Below are 17,426 nucleotides of genomic sequence, written 5' to 3'. Positions count from 1 at the left end.
ATTAAAATATAAAATATAAGTCCTTTGCTTCATTAAATGGCAATAAAAATTTAAACTCAAATCCTTAAAAACTATGATGTCCTAGCATATATATAAAATATGCATATATAATATATATATTGCATATGTATATCTGCCATATGTATACATATATACATTTATTTAAATGTAAAAATAAGCAGTTGCCCTGATAGTACCAATCACATAATTGACTTTACTGAACTTTTCATCACTGGATTGGTTTTGCTGACTAGTTTAACTTTTTTAGTTGTTTTGATTTCTTTACTGAGCAAGTGTGATTTCAGTAACATCAATTTGGTTTTCAATATTCTATTTGGTGTTTCTGCATCTCCAAATTATACTCTAACTATACAGCCCTCTGTAAATTTATGTAAAAATAGGTACCACCAAGTCCTTCACAATGACCATTTTAGGGTCTGTGCAAAGTCCTCCACTGCGTGCAGCCCACCTGTGACTCTCCCTGTAGTTGTCCTGTTGCATCTCAATCTGAGCATTAGAGAGTTCCAGGCTTCTTTATTTTTCATAAATAGAATTAAACTACATCATCACACTGCTGTGTACACATGGAGGAATGTGGATTGTACCCTGGTTACATCTGATTGATTTTCTGAAACCATATACAATATTTTTAAAGTTATTTTATAGGTCTTTGTTCTCCTGAATGATTTTTTATTGTTTCTCATTTTCAATTAAACTATATACTAGAGCAGCAAAGTAAAACTACTTAATATTATCTGTCTTTATTGGTGCATTCTTACATTTCAGGGGCTGGTTTACCTCAGGCTCAGTGTGGCTAGCAATAATATAATTTATGGGGTGAATATAATAAACCTATGTTCCAGGTCTAAATGAGGGCTCCACCTCCACCATTATCCTTACTAAGTTGCTTTGTAAAATAATCATCTGAAGATATTATAGTATTGTTAGAGTCTTGCCCTCTTTCATCTTCTCAAGCTAAAGCCTCTTTATTCTTACAGGGTTTATATAACCACAACAGCAGGGCACAGCACTGCCAGGCACACAGGACCACATCCTGTTCGACAATAACTGGCCAGAGCACAACAGTGGCTCCCTCTATTAGACTGGGCACACATCAGTGGTAATTCCTATGCTGCTGGAAACAGTCCAAGGGCCAGAGATAGAAGAGTGGACACCAGTGGGGTAGATTTGGGTGCCACAATGAGCAGCAACTTCACTTCCTCCTTTGGGCTTCAGGTCAGCCCTGTGGAAAACATCCCTGTTTTCAGAGCAAAACAGAAATTATAACCTAAAGCCAGACCCCACCTCAGCTATTTACAGTGTGAACTCAGGACTCAAAGTGCCAGGTGAGATGTTTATGACAACACTCTCCAGAGACACAAATGGAAATTACTAAAATTATAGGTGACTCGGCTATTTAGGAGCAGTTACACACACTTCTAAATCTGCATGACGCTTTGGTAGGTGGCAGCCTTTGACATTCCAGCAGCCCTTCATAAAGCCACATAATATTAAAGATAGTTTGGGGTGAATATATACAGCCCAATCACATGTTGGTATTTGCGGTCTTGTGAATCTGAGATGGGACTACACTCTGTGAGTCCTGGCTGCTCATAGACTTCAGCATTAGAATATTTGCCCTCACCAAGTAGCTGCAGCATTTTAAACTAGAAACCAAATGTTTACTTGTGGAATTTAGCCTTGCCCACAGTTGACCAAAATAACAAGAGAACTGGCCTTTTGTCTATGTTTGAACTGCATCTTCCTCCCATTACATTCTAGTGACGCTGGGAACATATGTTTAAGTAAAAGGACTCCATCAACATATGTTTCTCAAAAAAGTAACACAATTATAATTCATGGAAAAAATTCAAAAGTTCACAAGATTTTTCCCTGGAATGTATAACAAAGAGACATGTGGCATTTATGTTTATTCTCACTATTGTCTAAAACTGTGAACCATCAAGACTCAATTGCTTTAATTGCCAAGTGTTTCAGTGGCACTTACATGTCCTTGTTTCCATTAGGAGCAAAGGGAGAGTGACAAACCTACAATTTTATTTCTAAAATGATATACTGAGACGGCAAAAAGAGCCCTGGGAGAAGCTTACCATGTTCATGTCAATTCTACTAGCATTTTGAGGTGTTTTGTGAAGTTGACTATCCGAGGCCTGAGAAAACTTTTAAGAACCAGAGAGGGGGAGAAACAGGGTTTGGGGTGAATGGGCAGAGATTAGGGCGAAGAGCAAGGAGAACACAGGCATGCTGAGAGATGGTTGTGGCATGGAGGGGGCATGCAAAGAGTGAGAATTATGAGGAGAAAAGGAGACAAACCCTTTCACTCTGGTAACCTCATCTGCCCATTTCAGAGCTTCTAGAATGAAGGCTTCAAAGCTAACATGCTATCTGCATCATATGAAATTGAATTCCAGTGAGTTAAATGTAAGTTAAGAAATCATTAAAAGAATTAGAAGAAATTATAAGTAAATAATCTTGGGAAGAGGAAAAGTTTTCCTGGTGTAACTCCAAGGGCATAAACTGTAAAAGAAATGCTTATATATGTTATCCCCCACATTAAAAACAATAAACAAATTGTAAAGGCAAGTAGCATGTAAAGAATATGTTCAGTATATATGATGAAAATGTCACACGACTGCAATACAAAAAATAAAAATAAATTTTAAAAAGATAGATACTAGAGGAAACAAGCAAATAACCAGGAGAAGCAATTGGCAAAAGAAATTCAAGAGCCTAGCGAACAATGTTCTACAACACTAGCTCCCAAAGAATGTGTTAAAGCACTAAGACCATTTTTATACTTTGAAATGGTAAGGAGAGGCAGCAAAGGTTATCAGAAATGCAGGCAGACAGGCTTCCAGAAGTGCAGAGTAGCAAGAACTTGGGGAGGACAATTTGATGACACATTGTAGAAACCTTTGAAAAAATGTGTGCAACTTATTATCCAGTGATTCCATGTCTATGACCTTATCTTAAGAAAATATTAAAGATGTTTGCAAATATTTAGCTAACAAGAAAAAATTATGGCTCCGTTGTTTATCATAGAGCAAGACACAATATAAATATCAAGTAATGGGAAAATAATTATAGAACATTCTAGAACCTCAACACAATGAAATATTAAAAAGCAATTAAAATAAAGATGTGAAAATATGTTTAAATACACAGAAAGAGTGCACATTAACAGGAATGAAAAGCACAAATGTGTTGAGGCTGACAAATAAGTGCTTTATGAGTGCTGGTTATTTTATTAACAAAGATTTCATTTTTGACAGTAAAATATGCACATAAACACAGAAATAAAATTTGTGCATATCAAAATATTTAGTTAGGTTAACAAATCTGGAAGATATTTTCTTCTTTTGCTTGTCTTTATTTTTGAAATTTCTACCTAAATAAGTGTTATTTACTCTTTTTAGAGATAAAAAGGAAAGGTTTTTAAAAATCATGTGGTGTATTAACAAGTAATGCAGTGGAAGCTCATTTATAATATTTAAATAGGAAAAATAAGAATACAAATCAGCAGTGTGATCCCAAATGTGTTACTATATACTTAGATTTAAATATTATATATTACACATACTTGTAAACAAATATAAATATTACCATTACAAATATATGTAAATAACTGTTATATACATATATACTCAGTTGTAGAAAAAATATTGAAAGCATACACAATAAAATATTGAAAACATCAATGATTATTTTTGGGGTGTTGTGATGAGTGCTTTTCAGGAGTTCTGTGTCTATATATTTTCTCTATTTTCCAAAATACATGTCATGCAAATGTTTTTTTGTTTGTAAAAATGAAAAAGTTATTTAAACAAAACAATCCTGAGATACTGTACAGCTTCCTAGGATTTAAGCTGTCTCATTTTCTAGCCCATCTGGGGTCAAGGCCTCCATGTCCGGCTGGACCCCTCAGCTCTCCCTTCACCTGTAAAAGTCACCATGCCCTATAACTTTATTACTAGGTTTTCCTTTCTCCTTCCTTTGTTTCCACTGTCATTTGCCCAGTTCAGATATTCACTGCCCACTTATAAGGCGCCACATCTGCTGTTTCTCCTCCTGTGTGTCCTGCTTCATGAATCAGTCCAACAGCTCCAAATGTACTCCATGTTTCTCCACCTTTGTTCTTGCTTGAGCTACCCCAATTACCACATACCCAGGGTGCTTTGTCCTCTCTCCAGACCTCCCTTGAGGAACACATCCAAGTCTTACATTTGTGATTCCTGCTTCTACTGCCCCAGAGAAAGTACATCTCTCCTCTCTAGCCCATTCATGTTTCATCAAGAATAAAAAGGATAATACAAATAAGTATTTTTACCTACTCTATAAAATTGATTATATTTCTTTACATCCTATTCATAGCCCAGAAGCATAGTAAACAAAAGAAAATTAAGGTCTGGATGTATACCAAAGGCTTTCCAAGATACGAGGCTGGTACGTTTCGATCGATATAATCCTTTAATAAGTGGACATATCAGCACTCAGCGGAAATGCTACAGCAGGGCTCTGTTTCCACCGTTCCTGGAGAGTAAGGAGGTTCTCCTGGCAGGGCCCCTAACAGTAGCCCACTAGCCGGAGGGTGTTGGGGAAGCTCTTGCGCATTCCCATGCATTTTTCCTGGTCAATGTACAGAGAGTTGGCTTTGACAGCCAGGTCGTGCTCTAGGGTGGCTTTGGTGTGAACCAGGGACTGCAGGGTGTCCTCAGCCTCCCTCAGGCGCTGCTGCAGGGTCTGGATAGTGTCATCCACCTCATATACCTCATTAACAAGGCTGTGGGACCAAAGAGACACCAGTCAGGTTAGTAGAGGTCACATTCCCAACAACGGTTATTCACTGAACTAAGGACACATCTCTTTGGGAGCACCTGGCCCACTTGTATTTATGAGCTGCATGTCCTGGAAGCTAGGAAGGAGCCTCTGTGGCCAGACTGAAGAAGTAGTCCTGTCTCCTACCTCACCCTCCATCCCCCAAGCTGCCTGTGAGTGAAGGGCAGAAGCAGAAACCCAGCAAGCTGGACTCAGCAAAATGGATGCCTCTCAGTATGACCATCTCATTTCTATTTGCAATCCCCAATGGGTAGGGATGCCAGGTAACAAACAGGAGGCCCAATTAAATTTGAATTTCAGATAAATGTGTAATTTTTTAGTGTAAATATTTTTAAAATTCTGGTAAAATAGCAAAATATTTACCATCTGAATCACTTTTAAATGTCAACTGGCATTACCTGCATTCATATGGTGCAACCATCACCATCATCCACTCACAGAACTCCATCTTGCAGAGTGATGTTCCCATTGAATACTGCCTCCCAATCACCCTCCCCCAGCCCCTGGCACCCACCTTTCTACTCTGTCTCTTTGGGTCCAACCACTCTAGGGGCCTCATATAAGTGCCATCAGGCAGTATTTGGCCTTTTGTGACTGACTTATTTCACTCAGCACAATGTCTTCAAGGTTCATTCATGCTGTAAACATGTGTCAGAATTTCCATGTATGAGTATTTTTCTCAGTATGAGTATTTTTAGTTTGAATATTGCATGCCATATGTAGGATATATATACTGAAAAACCATTCATTATTTATTTGAAATTCACATTCAACTGGTTGTGCTGTGTTTTAATTTGCAAAACCTGGCAACCCTGCCCCAGGGGCCAGTACAGTGTTGAGCCCCAAAGGGCTCTCACAGAGTATTCACATGGCACCAAAGCAGCCATTCCTTTCCTCAAGACCCTTCCTGCTCTCATTTTCTTGAGGACATATTGTAATCCTACTTAAACAGATGCCCCAATCAACAGCTATTGTGGGGGCTGGAGCCATGAGAGGGTGGAGAGGGTGGGAAAAGGACTGTCATTTTGTATTTCATGTAGATCTGTACTATTTGAACTTATTTCAAAATCAGAATGTATTCCTATCTTGAGAAATTCAACAAAAACAAGCTTTTAGACAAAAATGTAAGCAAGGCGAAAGGTTTAACATAGAACTAAAAATGAATAATTTCTTCCTAGTGTTATCTTGTAGTGAGTTGGAGCATGGCAGAAGGACAGGGAACAACATTAATGTCTAATGATAATGGACGCTACTGGCAGATGATGAAATACTATGCAAGCAATGCTTTTAAAAAAACTTGCACTGGCCATCAGAAAGAAACTTGCAATATAATGTTGGTTGAAAAAATCAGGATATTAAATCCCATATGCAGAAAGACCACAATTTTGTTAATGTGCCTGGTGGCAAATACAACTTTCTAATATTGGTTATGCCTCAATGCCACAAAGCATTCAGGGTGGTTTTGATCGTAGTTCATTTTCTGATTTTTCTATCATGAGCTGATACTACTCTTAATGGCAGGAAAAAAACAATAAATATATTACTAGAAAGAAACATAATTTTGAGAGACTTAAACTCTCTGACTTTTAGAGAGGTTTCTGAAGTGACTCAACGTACCAGCACAACAGCTGGGAGACATCACATTGCACTTGACAGCACAGCAGGCAAATGCTGAATGGTTCACAGACTCCCTAGGATGGCCCGGCCCACCCACCTTCTGGGCACACCCTTTCTGTTGGATGTGCTGATGTGTGGCTGGCCCATGCCTGGATATGGAGCAGATGGGCCAGCAGCACCCCAGGCCACCTATGTGTCCCATCTCCAGCAATGGTAATGTCATCCTCATGGATGCTGAAATCAAACCCTCTGATCAACTCGGCCCCATGCTCTTCATCGCAGCCCCAGCTCTGTCATAAAGTCCTGTTATTCCTGCCTCCCAAAGAGCCTTACTGTGTGCCATTTGTCCTGTGCCTGAGTCTGCAGGCACCTCCTAGAATGTGCTTGTTCTGTCCCTGACTTCAGAGCCTTCACCCTTCCTACCCCCTCAGCCCAACACTTTACCTACCATCCATCTGCCTGCCATCTGCTAACTCATGCCATGCTCGAAGCTCAGAGGAGCAGACATTTCTCCCTCAACCCTGGAACTAGGGAGCAGCCCCAAGTCCCTGATGTCATGTGTCCCAACAGAACCAGCCCTGCCACAGCCCTCGGGGTGCTTGTCATGCCTGTTTCCTACATTTGCCCTGTGGGTCATCAGCTCCCTGAACGCACCAGTGCCCTGACCCAGCCTCACCTGAGACTAAATCCAGCAGCCCCTCCTGCAGTGGACAGGAGTGTCATGCACTTGTTGAATGAGGACCAACTTCAATATCCTAGGTTAGGGAGGTCATGGTGAGAGGTAGGAAGCTACCCCAAGGTCCAAGTCCACAGGGTTTTTCAAGAACAAGAACCAGACCCCAAGCCATGGAAACTGTGCCAGTCTGAGCCTGGAGGCTCAGCTTCCAACCTACCTGCTGGCAGCCTGAGAAGGGGAAGGATGCTGCAAAACCCTGCACCCCCCACCCCAAGCTCACAGAAGCATCTTCTTCCACCTTAGAACCTGTGCCTGTTCTCTCACTTTCCATGAGGGAGGAAAAGGAAGGCAAACCTAGGCGCCAAGTTTCTTTTGGTCTGGCACTGGTAAACACAAAGTCTGAGAACTCATATGAAGCATATTTTGTTGCTGTTTAGATCAAATTGGATTCAAAATAAATCTTTTTTTTTATGATCCCAGGGTATAAAACTCCACTAGAAAAGAAATAGATCTTCAGGGAGAATCTGCCCATGACCAGCAATGGCACCTACAACTGCTGCTGACAGTCATGCTGGGCCTGACCCTGCTCAACCACCACTCCCTATGTCCCTTCCATGGCCTCAAAAGGAACCTGAACCCACAGGTAGGAAAAGAAGTGGGAAGATATGTGAGTCTTCACTCCTTGCAGCCATGTAACAGTCTAGTGGACGATTTACCTGAGGGAATTTTTGAAAATACACAGATTAAAATATCAGTTTTCTTTAAGAAGGAATTCAAGACCTATAGAGCACAGGCAGCTGACATCCTCGTTTCCCATAGCTGTGTGAACACAGCTAGTTCAGCTAGTTGCTACTGCACTCCCCTCGACTTTCACCATCAGAAAGTTTTCCCTCATCTTTCAAGGCCTTATTTCTCTCTTGGTTTTCTTGTTCTTGGCAGATCACAGGGAGCTGTTCTGCTAAAATCACTCATTTTGGGTGAATTACAGAACTGAAAAACATTTTGCATTCAAATACAAATAAAGCTACCATAGTTTTAAATATATATATCAAGATTATTTAAGTAACCTAGAGCCCAGTCTGGCCTGCCACCAAAGCTGCCAAGAATGTTTAGAATTACTTTAGAAAGAACCCATTTAGGAAATTTTAAATGAAAATAAAATTTTGAAATAAAAACCGCAATTTTTCTCAGTCCCCCCTCCTTGAGTTTTTAGCTTATTTTTTCTTAATCTAGCAGGCCAAAGGGCTGCTTTCAGAATGAGCAGTTGAAGAGAAAAAATACTCCCCTCCTCCAATAATAATCCTAAATTCTGCTGTTGTTACTCTGGGACTATATTTTTGGCTACACTATTTTAACAAGAAATCTTTACAGAAACAGAAGTAGGTTTTGTCCTAAAGTCAATGAAGGAGCAGAGGAAATAGACACACTACAAAGTTGACAGAAAGTAAAGGAAAAGCAACTTGTGTTTAGCTTCAAGGGAGAAAAAAAAGAGTAAAAATCATTCAGCTTTGCAGAAGCTGCTGTGAATGCCTCAGTGTTTCATAATTCCAAAGTCAAATTAGACTACTACTCCAAACCCTTTACAGAGCAACACTGGGTTTGTCTAACGGCAGTCTGACCCCCTACCTCTACTTATGAAGACTCTGGAAAAATTTTCAGCAGTGTATGAAACTTCAGTTCAGCTTCCTCTAACCCTGTTTGCAGAAAGCCACCATTGATGATCCAATCCTGATTGGCCAAAGGAGCATGCATTCCTACTGGGTTCTTTTGAAGCACACAGACACTCTGGACTGGCCACCAAGGGCCCCAGTGTAGGGCAGCTTATCCTCAATGAAGGGCTCTGTGGGAGGGGTTCCAGGGAACTCACTTTGAGAAACATAGAGGTGGCCGAACTCCTATATGGCTGTGGCCTAAGACGATATCTCCTCTGAGAGAAGCATGCTTCTTAGCGCCTGACACAGACACCAAACACACTGTATGTATGGTATGCTTTGCAGTAACAATCTCCTCTGTGACCTCAGTTTCATCCTTTGTGAGAGAGCTGAGGACACAGTACGTGCTTTGCGCACTCACCTCATATGGACATCATGATCAGATGAGAGCAGAAATGTGATAGGGAATGGTGAAAACACCACATTGTGAGGATTGGGGAAGCAGAAGCCAATGGTTGAGTTGGTGGGAGAACACTCTGCAGGAAGCTGGGCAGGGACTCAGGAGTGGCTCTCCTCCTCACCACCAAGCACCACGTGGCCCAAGTCATTCAAGCCACTCCTGCCTCAGTTTCCTTATTTGTAAATGAAGATAAACAATGAAGTGAGGTGCTCAGGACAGTGGCGAGCACAGAATGAGCTTAATAGGTGGTGGCAGCAGTCATATTTACCTCCGGTACTATCTTTATTATTATTTTCATCCTTGTTGGCCCCACAAAGATCACCCTTTCTTCTCTCTTCAGGAAATCCACACTTGATTCTTTGGTGGAGCTCAAACTCACTTCACCACTTGGATAAAGTCTGCATGCCAAGGGAATTCTATCGCAGGGCCAGGTAGCAAGACAAGTGCCTTCCACCCCCAGAACCAAGCCTGGTTTCCAGGGCTGCCCCTGTTCCTCCAGTGGCCTTGCCTCTGCGAAGCAGCACTAATGACCCAGTAATGGCCATGATGAAGGCCAGAGAAGAAAGGCAGAAGAGGACCCTGGGAAATGAGAAAGGAACCCAGAATTGTGAGGGGGGAAATGGGGGAACCTTGCCCAATTACTCACAAGGCCATCCTAAAAGGACTCTGCACAGTTAAAGTAATAATAAAATACATGCAGTGTTGAGTAGAGAGACCAGGTGTCAGACTCCACCTGCTGTGTGTGTGCGGGAAACGAGCTTGATGAAGACCAGTTGTTCTCAATTTCTGCTGAGAACAGAACATACTGAAATGACCCTAAAGAACCATTACGGGTTTTAGGGGGGCATGAAGATGGTTTTAATGACAGGACAGATATATTAACTGCCATAAAAAGAGGCCAATGAGAGCAATACATGAGAGCAGACAGGGGTCGGTGGAATTGTAACTCAAGTCTCTTTCCTGACAAGTCTCTGGCACTGAGAAGTACACAGCAGGCCAACACACTCAGCCACTTATAAGAAAGGTGTACTGGAAACTACAGAAGCCTCCAGTGAAGGGTGGAGGAAACCAAAATCCACCTTGGGTCCCTGAATGAGCCTAATGTTTATCACTTGTTTGTGTGTAATGTTGATGTTATTTCTTTTTTAAAAATTATGGCAGACTATACATAAGAAAAATTACTGTCTCAATTATTTTTAAGTGTATACTTCAGTGGCATTAGGTGCATTTGTAATGTTGTGTATTCACCACCATCATCCATCTCAAGAACTGTTTATCATTGTAAACCAACTCCATGGCCGTTAGGCACTAACCCTCCATTATCAATACTTATAAAGAATGCCCCTATAGGAGGAATACTACTATGCACTTCCTTATCACTGGTATGTTGGCAGAGAGCTCTTTCCTGGAGAATATGAAGCCAGGCAGGCTGGTGGACTGTCCCCTCCTGCCCAGGGTGAGCCCTCTCCTCACCGTAACTGGGCCATGTCCCTGCAGAGCTCTAGGTTCGGTCTCCTGGTCCGTTCATCCAATCTGGTCTGAGCCACCTTCAGGAAGGCAGTCTTGTCCCTGATGGCCTTCTTGATGGCTTCTATGGTCATTTCAGTCTGGAAAATCTCCTGCAATGTCTGCATGGAGAGAAGCAGATGCCTGAGGCTTTGGTGCTCTGCCACTTCCCACCTGCTCCCTTCCTCCTGCCTTCTCTGGTGGGGAGGTGAACTCACTGAGCACACCTACTGCTTCACATCCCCACCCCTCCCCCATACCATCCCCAGGGAGTCTCACTGCCCAGGAGAGCAGACTGCATGCACCTTCCAACTCCCAATTCAGGTAAAATCAGCTAGGGTGGGAGGGACTTACATGACAGATTGGCAGATGCTACAACTTCAGAGATCCCCCCCCCCCAGATCACCTGTTGTTAAATATTTGCCAGCACTCGGCTGTGTATCTCTTGGAAACATGAGGCCCTAAGGTTGGAGTGCACTAACCCCTTATCTTCTGTTCTCCCTTCTCACTATCCTCACAGAGAGGGTTTCCTGCCTGTGGAGAATTTGCTTTGAAGCAAATCAAGGTCAAGTTTTCAGGAGTCTCACTTGAGAGGGAGGACCCCTGGCAGTGTGCAGTCCTGCTTTTATGTTTTTCTTTAAGAGGCTCCCTCAAACTGCATGAACCTGGGCCTTTCTCTGATTTCTCCTCTGGGAGGTGAACCCCTCCTCTATGCTCTGAAAACCCTTCCTTCTCCTGCAACCTTGACCCCTGCCCTCCCATTTCTCCACCCTGCTCCATAACTCTCCCTCTCCTCCTGCCCCTTTCCTACGGCCTGGAGACACACTCAAGTGTCACCCAATTCCTTTAAAACTTTACGTGTTTATACCACTCACTTACCCAACCCCACCTGGGTGCTTCCAGTTGGTGCTCTTTCCTCACAATCATGGCCAAATAGGCTCAGCAGTGGCCTTGCTCACACCCTGCATCTCCTGGTGGCCTTTGTAGTAGGCCTCTGGCCCCAGTTTTCTTCATGAGACTACTCTCAAAGCCAATGATGAGGCCTCTATGATGTCCCCCCTCTCTGAATCACTCACCTTGCTGAATTTCTCTGGCCAATTGCTATCCTAATTACTTACCTTTCTAACTATTGCTCCTCACTTCCAGTGCAGGGTATTGTCCCCAAACCACTCCTCTGTTCCATCCCTTATCCCTGCAGAGATCTCACAATGGTACAGATTTGGCACTTGTGTAAGCCAGAATCTCTTACAACTGTCACATAAGCTTTTCCCCCTCTCCTGCACTCCAGATTGTCTCCAACTATTGGGTTTCAACAACTGTTATACTGTTCCTATCACTAGGCCATGCTCCAGAGCTCCCTGTCTCTCACCATTTGAAATAACTGCTTCTTCTGCTAAACAAGCAACATTTTATCTGTTACTTTAAGGGGTTCATTCTATACCTTGGAACTCGTCATTTTCTACATCCATGTCTTGTCTCACTCTAAGATCCCAGCTGGCAGGGTCAGTGTGTCATTCATGTGTGTGTCCCTGAAGTACCTACCTTGAATGTTGCTTTTATAAGCTGAATTCTGTCCTCTTCTCTACCCCACCCCAAATTCATATCTTCGAGTCCTAACCCCTAGTACCTCAGACTTTGACTGTATTTGGAGATATAACTAAGTTAAAATGAGGTTCTTAGGCTAAGTTCTAATCCAATGTGACTGGTGTCCTTAGAAGAGGAGGAGATTAGGACAAAGACACATGCAGAGGGAGGACAGAAAGAAGATGACCATCTGCAAAGCCAAGACAGAGGCCAGAAGAAACCACCTTGATCTTGGACTTCTAGCTTCCAGACTGTGAGACAATGTATTCCTGCTGTTTAAGCCTCTCAGTGTAGAAGTTTTGTTTGGCAGCACTAGCAAACAAATGCAGAAGTAAACAAAATTTTGTGGAACAAAGTGACTCCATCATGTAAGTCTTCTAAAGGGCCTTTAAATGGCTTTTTACTGCTGAAAGGCTACCTCTTCTTAGCTATCCCCTATGGTCTGGCTCCAGCCTACTGTTCCAAGCTTCTCTCCCAGAACACATAATACTATGCCAGCCTAATGGGTCTCTTTACAGACCTGAACTCAACCCCTGGTTGGCTCCCTCTAAAGCTCTGCTTGAAATGTTCACCTGTAATGTTCACTTCCTCTTCCAAATCCCCAAAACACTTCCTGTATTTGCTATTTGGCAACCACAATTTGTAATTTTTCTATTGTTATGAATTATTCATGATCTTTCATATGTATGAATTTTTTTTCTCTACAAATATGAGCTTCCTGGTAACAAAAACAATTCAGTTAGCCAAAAAGTCCATTTAGTTTTTTTCTGTAAATAAGACACATTTTTCATTTTCACCAATAACTTATATTGATTTGGATATTTTGATTATGTTGCTATCTCCGGCTATTCACTTCTAGTGGGCAAAGGTCAGGGTTGCTGCTAAACATCTTTCAATGCATAAGACATCCCCACAGCAAAGGATTACCTGGCCAAAATGTCAATAGTACCAAGAAACTTTACAAACCACTTTTGACAGATTCAGTCAGTCACAGCACCTTCTCCATACACTGCACAAATATTTTTTTGGCATTTCAGTTGCATTTTTACCTTCCTTGAAATAATAAAGCATAATATGCCAAAAATGTTGTATATTTTCTTCTGTCTTCAATATTAAAATGGCTGCACCAAAATTCACCAATTTTGATGTTTTATAAAAATGCACACTGATATGACAGCTGTCACACAGTCTAACAAAATTGTTTTGAATGAGGTTAAAAACAATTAAGTGCTACTAGAACCATCGTATGGAAAATACTAAATGAAGTTTTTGGCCAACCTAATACATGTTATGCTTTGCGCTGCCCTTCACAGGAAGTAGCACACTGTCTGACTCAATGAACACATGCTGGCCAAAGAAGGCACTGTTCAAGGAAAGGTAAATTGCTGCATCCCGAGGAAACATAGTGCCCTCTTTTGGGTAATATCATCTTTGAGTGACATGAATGACTTATAAGGTACTTTAAAAAAGGAATGACACAGATGCAGCATAACCCACAGAAATAATAAGAGCTCCTAGACTGATACTAAGTAGAAGAAAAGCTCCTTGATTATCTTGAAACATGAATTCTGATTGAGTCCTTCATTTTATTGTCATTGTAAAACTCTTATACTTAGAGCACTTAAAAAGTTTAATATCAGAAACACTTTGAATTACCTAATAGTTTCCAGTATTTGGTTTTGTATTCTAGGGCAAAAAAGTGCCTGAAATAATTTAGCAGAAAACATTCCTGCCATGTGTTCTTATAATAAACATACTTCCTAGTTACACTTTAATAATATTTTTGTTTCTGTTAAAAATAGTAGGATGCTTTATTACATAGTGCATCCTTTGTGTTCCCAAAACCAAGAGATTCCAATTTCAATTTAACACCTGGCTACCTTGCTAAAATAAATGGTGCACTTTGTGCCGTTTTTAATTTCTCTTAGTCTGTATGGCCAGGAGGCCATGTGCCTTTCTGGCATCTCTCCAGGAGTGGTGACAGATCTTCGGTCCCAGAGCCCCTTCCCTATCCATCCAATTAAGGGTACCACTGATGACTTACCTTTGCTAAGTGAGTCTGAATCTTATTTTTAGCATCTGCAGTCTCAGCAATCCGATTAGTGAAAGCCATGTTTACTTTGTTGAACTGATTCCACATCTCACTGGCAGTCACAACCAAGAGGTTTTGAATGTCATTTCTTAGTTTGGCTGAGGCTGCTCGTTCACTCTGAGATCGAAGAATATTGTCATCTGTAAATTTGGCCCAGGACTCAGGCACTGAGACCCTGGAAAAAGGAAACAGAACCAGACAATGGTGACAATGATGAACTGGCCTAACTCGTCTGTAAGCAATCATTCATCCTGTTCAAGAGAAACGAATCACTGATCTTGGTTTTCTTGCACACAGCATAAGCATCAGAGAAAAGCTTATTTAAAATTTTCTTCATTGCTCCTTATTTCACTGTTAATCAATTTTCTGTAAACCCAAAGCATAAACTAACTCCTCTGCCAACTTGAGGGGGAGGAAGATTGATGAAGGGTAAGAGTGTGAAAGTTCATACAAATGTGTCACACCAACTTAATAAGCCTATAAAAATACTCCATTGTAGGAATAACCAAAGAAGTAATGAAAACAACACACTAATAACCATTTTATTATAAAAGCAAAGAATAAAGAGAATAATGATTTGCTGGTGGGCATGTCTAGAGAAAGATTCTCTCATATTCTGCACATAGGAATGCTGAATTGGTCTGACCATGTTGGAGGATAAAAGGTCAACAAACACCAAGATCCTTTCAAATGTGTGTAATCCAGAAATGCCACTTCTAGAAATATTTTTATTGGGTATTACTGACACCTAACATTGTATTGGTTTTAAGTATACAACATATTGATTTGATATACAACATAGGACCTAAAACAAACCCCAGGATTATCTTCTGGAGGGCAGGCCTCTAGTACTACAGGCTTTCCCTGCTAGCTGAGTCTTCTAGGAAACCATTTGTATCAGTGTACCAGCTGACGTCATTGTGAGAGGCTGCATTTGGTTTCAGTAATGTTTTTGAAGACTCTTTCAAGATGTTTGTCCATTTCTTTTTTCTTTTTTTAAATTCTTACTTACTTATTTATTTAATATATTCTATTGATTATGCTAATACAGTTGTCTCATTTTTTCCCCCTTTATTCTCTTCTGTCCTGTATGCCCCTTCCAACTCACATTCCCCCTGCCCTTTAGTTCATTTTCATGGGTTGTACACATAACTTCTTTGGCTTCTACATTTCCTATACTATTCTAACCTCCCCCTGCCTATTTTCTACCTACCATTTAGGAAGTAAAAAACCTGTACCTTTTCCCCTCTTCTCCCCTTCCAGCTCCCCTGCTAATAACCCTCATGTGATCTCCATTTCTCTGATTCTATTCCTGTTCTAGTGTTTGCTCAGTTTGTTTTTGTTTTCTTTTTTAGGTCTGGTTGTTGATAGTTGTCAGTTTATTGCCATTTTACTTTTCATATTTTTATCTTCTTTTTGTTAGATAACTACCTTTAACATTTCACACAATAAGGGCTTGGGAATGATGAACTCCTCTAACTTGGCCTTACCTGAGAAGCACTTTACCTGCCCTTCTATTCTAAATGAAAGCTTTGCTGGATATAGTAATCTTGGATGTAGATCCTTGCCTTTAATAACTTTAATACTTCTTTCCAGTCCCTTCTTGCCTGAGAGGTTCTTTTGAGAAATCAGTTGATAGTCTAATGGGAACTTCTTTGAGGTAACTATCTCCTTTTCTCTTGCTGCTTTTAAGATTCTCTCCTTATCTTTAATCTTGGGCAATGTAATTATTATGTGCCTTGGTGTGTTCCTCCTTGGGTCCAACTTCATTGGGACTCTCTGAGCTTCCTGGACTTCCTGGAATTCTATTTCCTTTGCCAGATTGGGGAAGTTCTCCTTCATTATTTTTTCAAATAAGTTTTCAATTCCCTGCTGTTCTTCTTCTCCTTCTGGCACCCTATGATTCAGATGTTGGAAATTTATAATTGTCCTGGAGGTTCTAAGCCTCTCCTCATATTTTTTAATTCTTTTTTTTTTTCATTCTGTTCTGGCTGAATGTTTCTTTCTCCCTTCTGCTCCAAACCATTGATTTGAGTCCTGGTTTCCTTCCCATCACCATTGGTTCCCTGTTTATTTTCCTTTATTTCACTTTTCATAGCTTTCATTTTTAATTCTGTTTTGCAACCACACTCAACCAAATTCTATGAGCAACCTGATTAGCAGTGTTTTGAACTGTGCATCTGAGAGGTTGGCTATCTCTTCATTGCTTAGTTGTATTTTTTTTCTGTGGCTTTGATGTGTGGCTTTGCCCCATTTGGGCCTTCTTTTGTTTTTGAGTGCCTGTTACATAGTAAGGGGAAAAGTCTTAGGTATTCACCAGGACAAGGCAATCCACATTGCTACATTGTGGTGCTGTATGTGGGGGAAGAGGTCAGAGAGGGAACAATGCCACTTGTTCAGCTCTCTGCCAGCTTTCTGTCACTCCTGCCACCACCTACAAGTAAATTCGGCCCTTCTGGTGCTGATTCCCAGGTGAGTGAGTTTGTGCACATTTTAGGACCCTGTGTGTCTCTCCAATGAACTCTCTCATGAGACTGGAAGTTTCTCCCACCACCTCAACCCTTACAGGTTTTTTCAGTCAGAGGTTTTGAGGCTTTATTTCCCTGTGCTTGAACCCTGAGTTGCACCATCTGTCTCACTCCCCAGTTGTTCTACCCATAAATGTGGAACCACCTGCTCTGCCAGCCACCACCTTGTCATGAATCCTCTCCACCCAGCTGCCCATATCTGCCCCTCCTACTGGTCTGGATGAATGTTTCTTCTTTAATTCCTTGGTTGTTGGACTTCCATACAGTTCGATTTTCTGTCAGTGCTGGTTGTTTTTTGTTTTTAAATTTGTTGTTTTCCTTCTTTTGGTTGTGCAACAAGGCACAGTATGTCTACCTATACCTCCATCTTGGCCAGAACTCTGTTCATTTCTTGATGGGTGATTTATGAGAGCACATGCCCATACCGTGCTTAGTGATCAACAGTTTTTGACCA

At 41.2% G+C, this 17,426-nt stretch overlaps 1 protein-coding gene across 1 annotated transcript in view; it reads right to left on the bottom strand.

Annotated features, from left to right (window-relative positions):
• Positions 1-3,934: 3,934 nt before the first annotated feature.
• TEKT3 (tektin 3) overlaps positions 3,935-17,426 on the bottom strand; it is a 48,114-nt gene continuing 34,622 nt past the window's right edge. Inside the window, exons 6-8 of the mRNA XM_037154694.2 lie at positions 14,397-14,619; positions 10,736-10,890; positions 3,935-4,801 (exon numbers count right to left, since the gene is read on the bottom strand). Of these exons, the coding sequence (XP_037010589.1) occupies positions 4,585-4,801; positions 10,736-10,890; positions 14,397-14,619 (595 nt within the window). The 3' untranslated portion in view covers positions 3,935-4,584. The remainder of the gene's footprint in view (positions 4,802-10,735; positions 10,891-14,396; positions 14,620-17,426) is intronic.

The sequence above is a fragment of the Artibeus jamaicensis genome, unplaced genomic scaffold, assembly GCF_021234435.1.
Source record: "Artibeus jamaicensis isolate MK-2021 breed Jamaican fruit bat unplaced genomic scaffold, CSHL_Jam_final contig_781, whole genome shotgun sequence".
NCBI lineage: Eukaryota > Metazoa > Chordata > Mammalia > Chiroptera > Phyllostomidae > Artibeus > Artibeus jamaicensis.
This window is presented reverse-complemented; position numbering and strand designations above follow the sequence as displayed.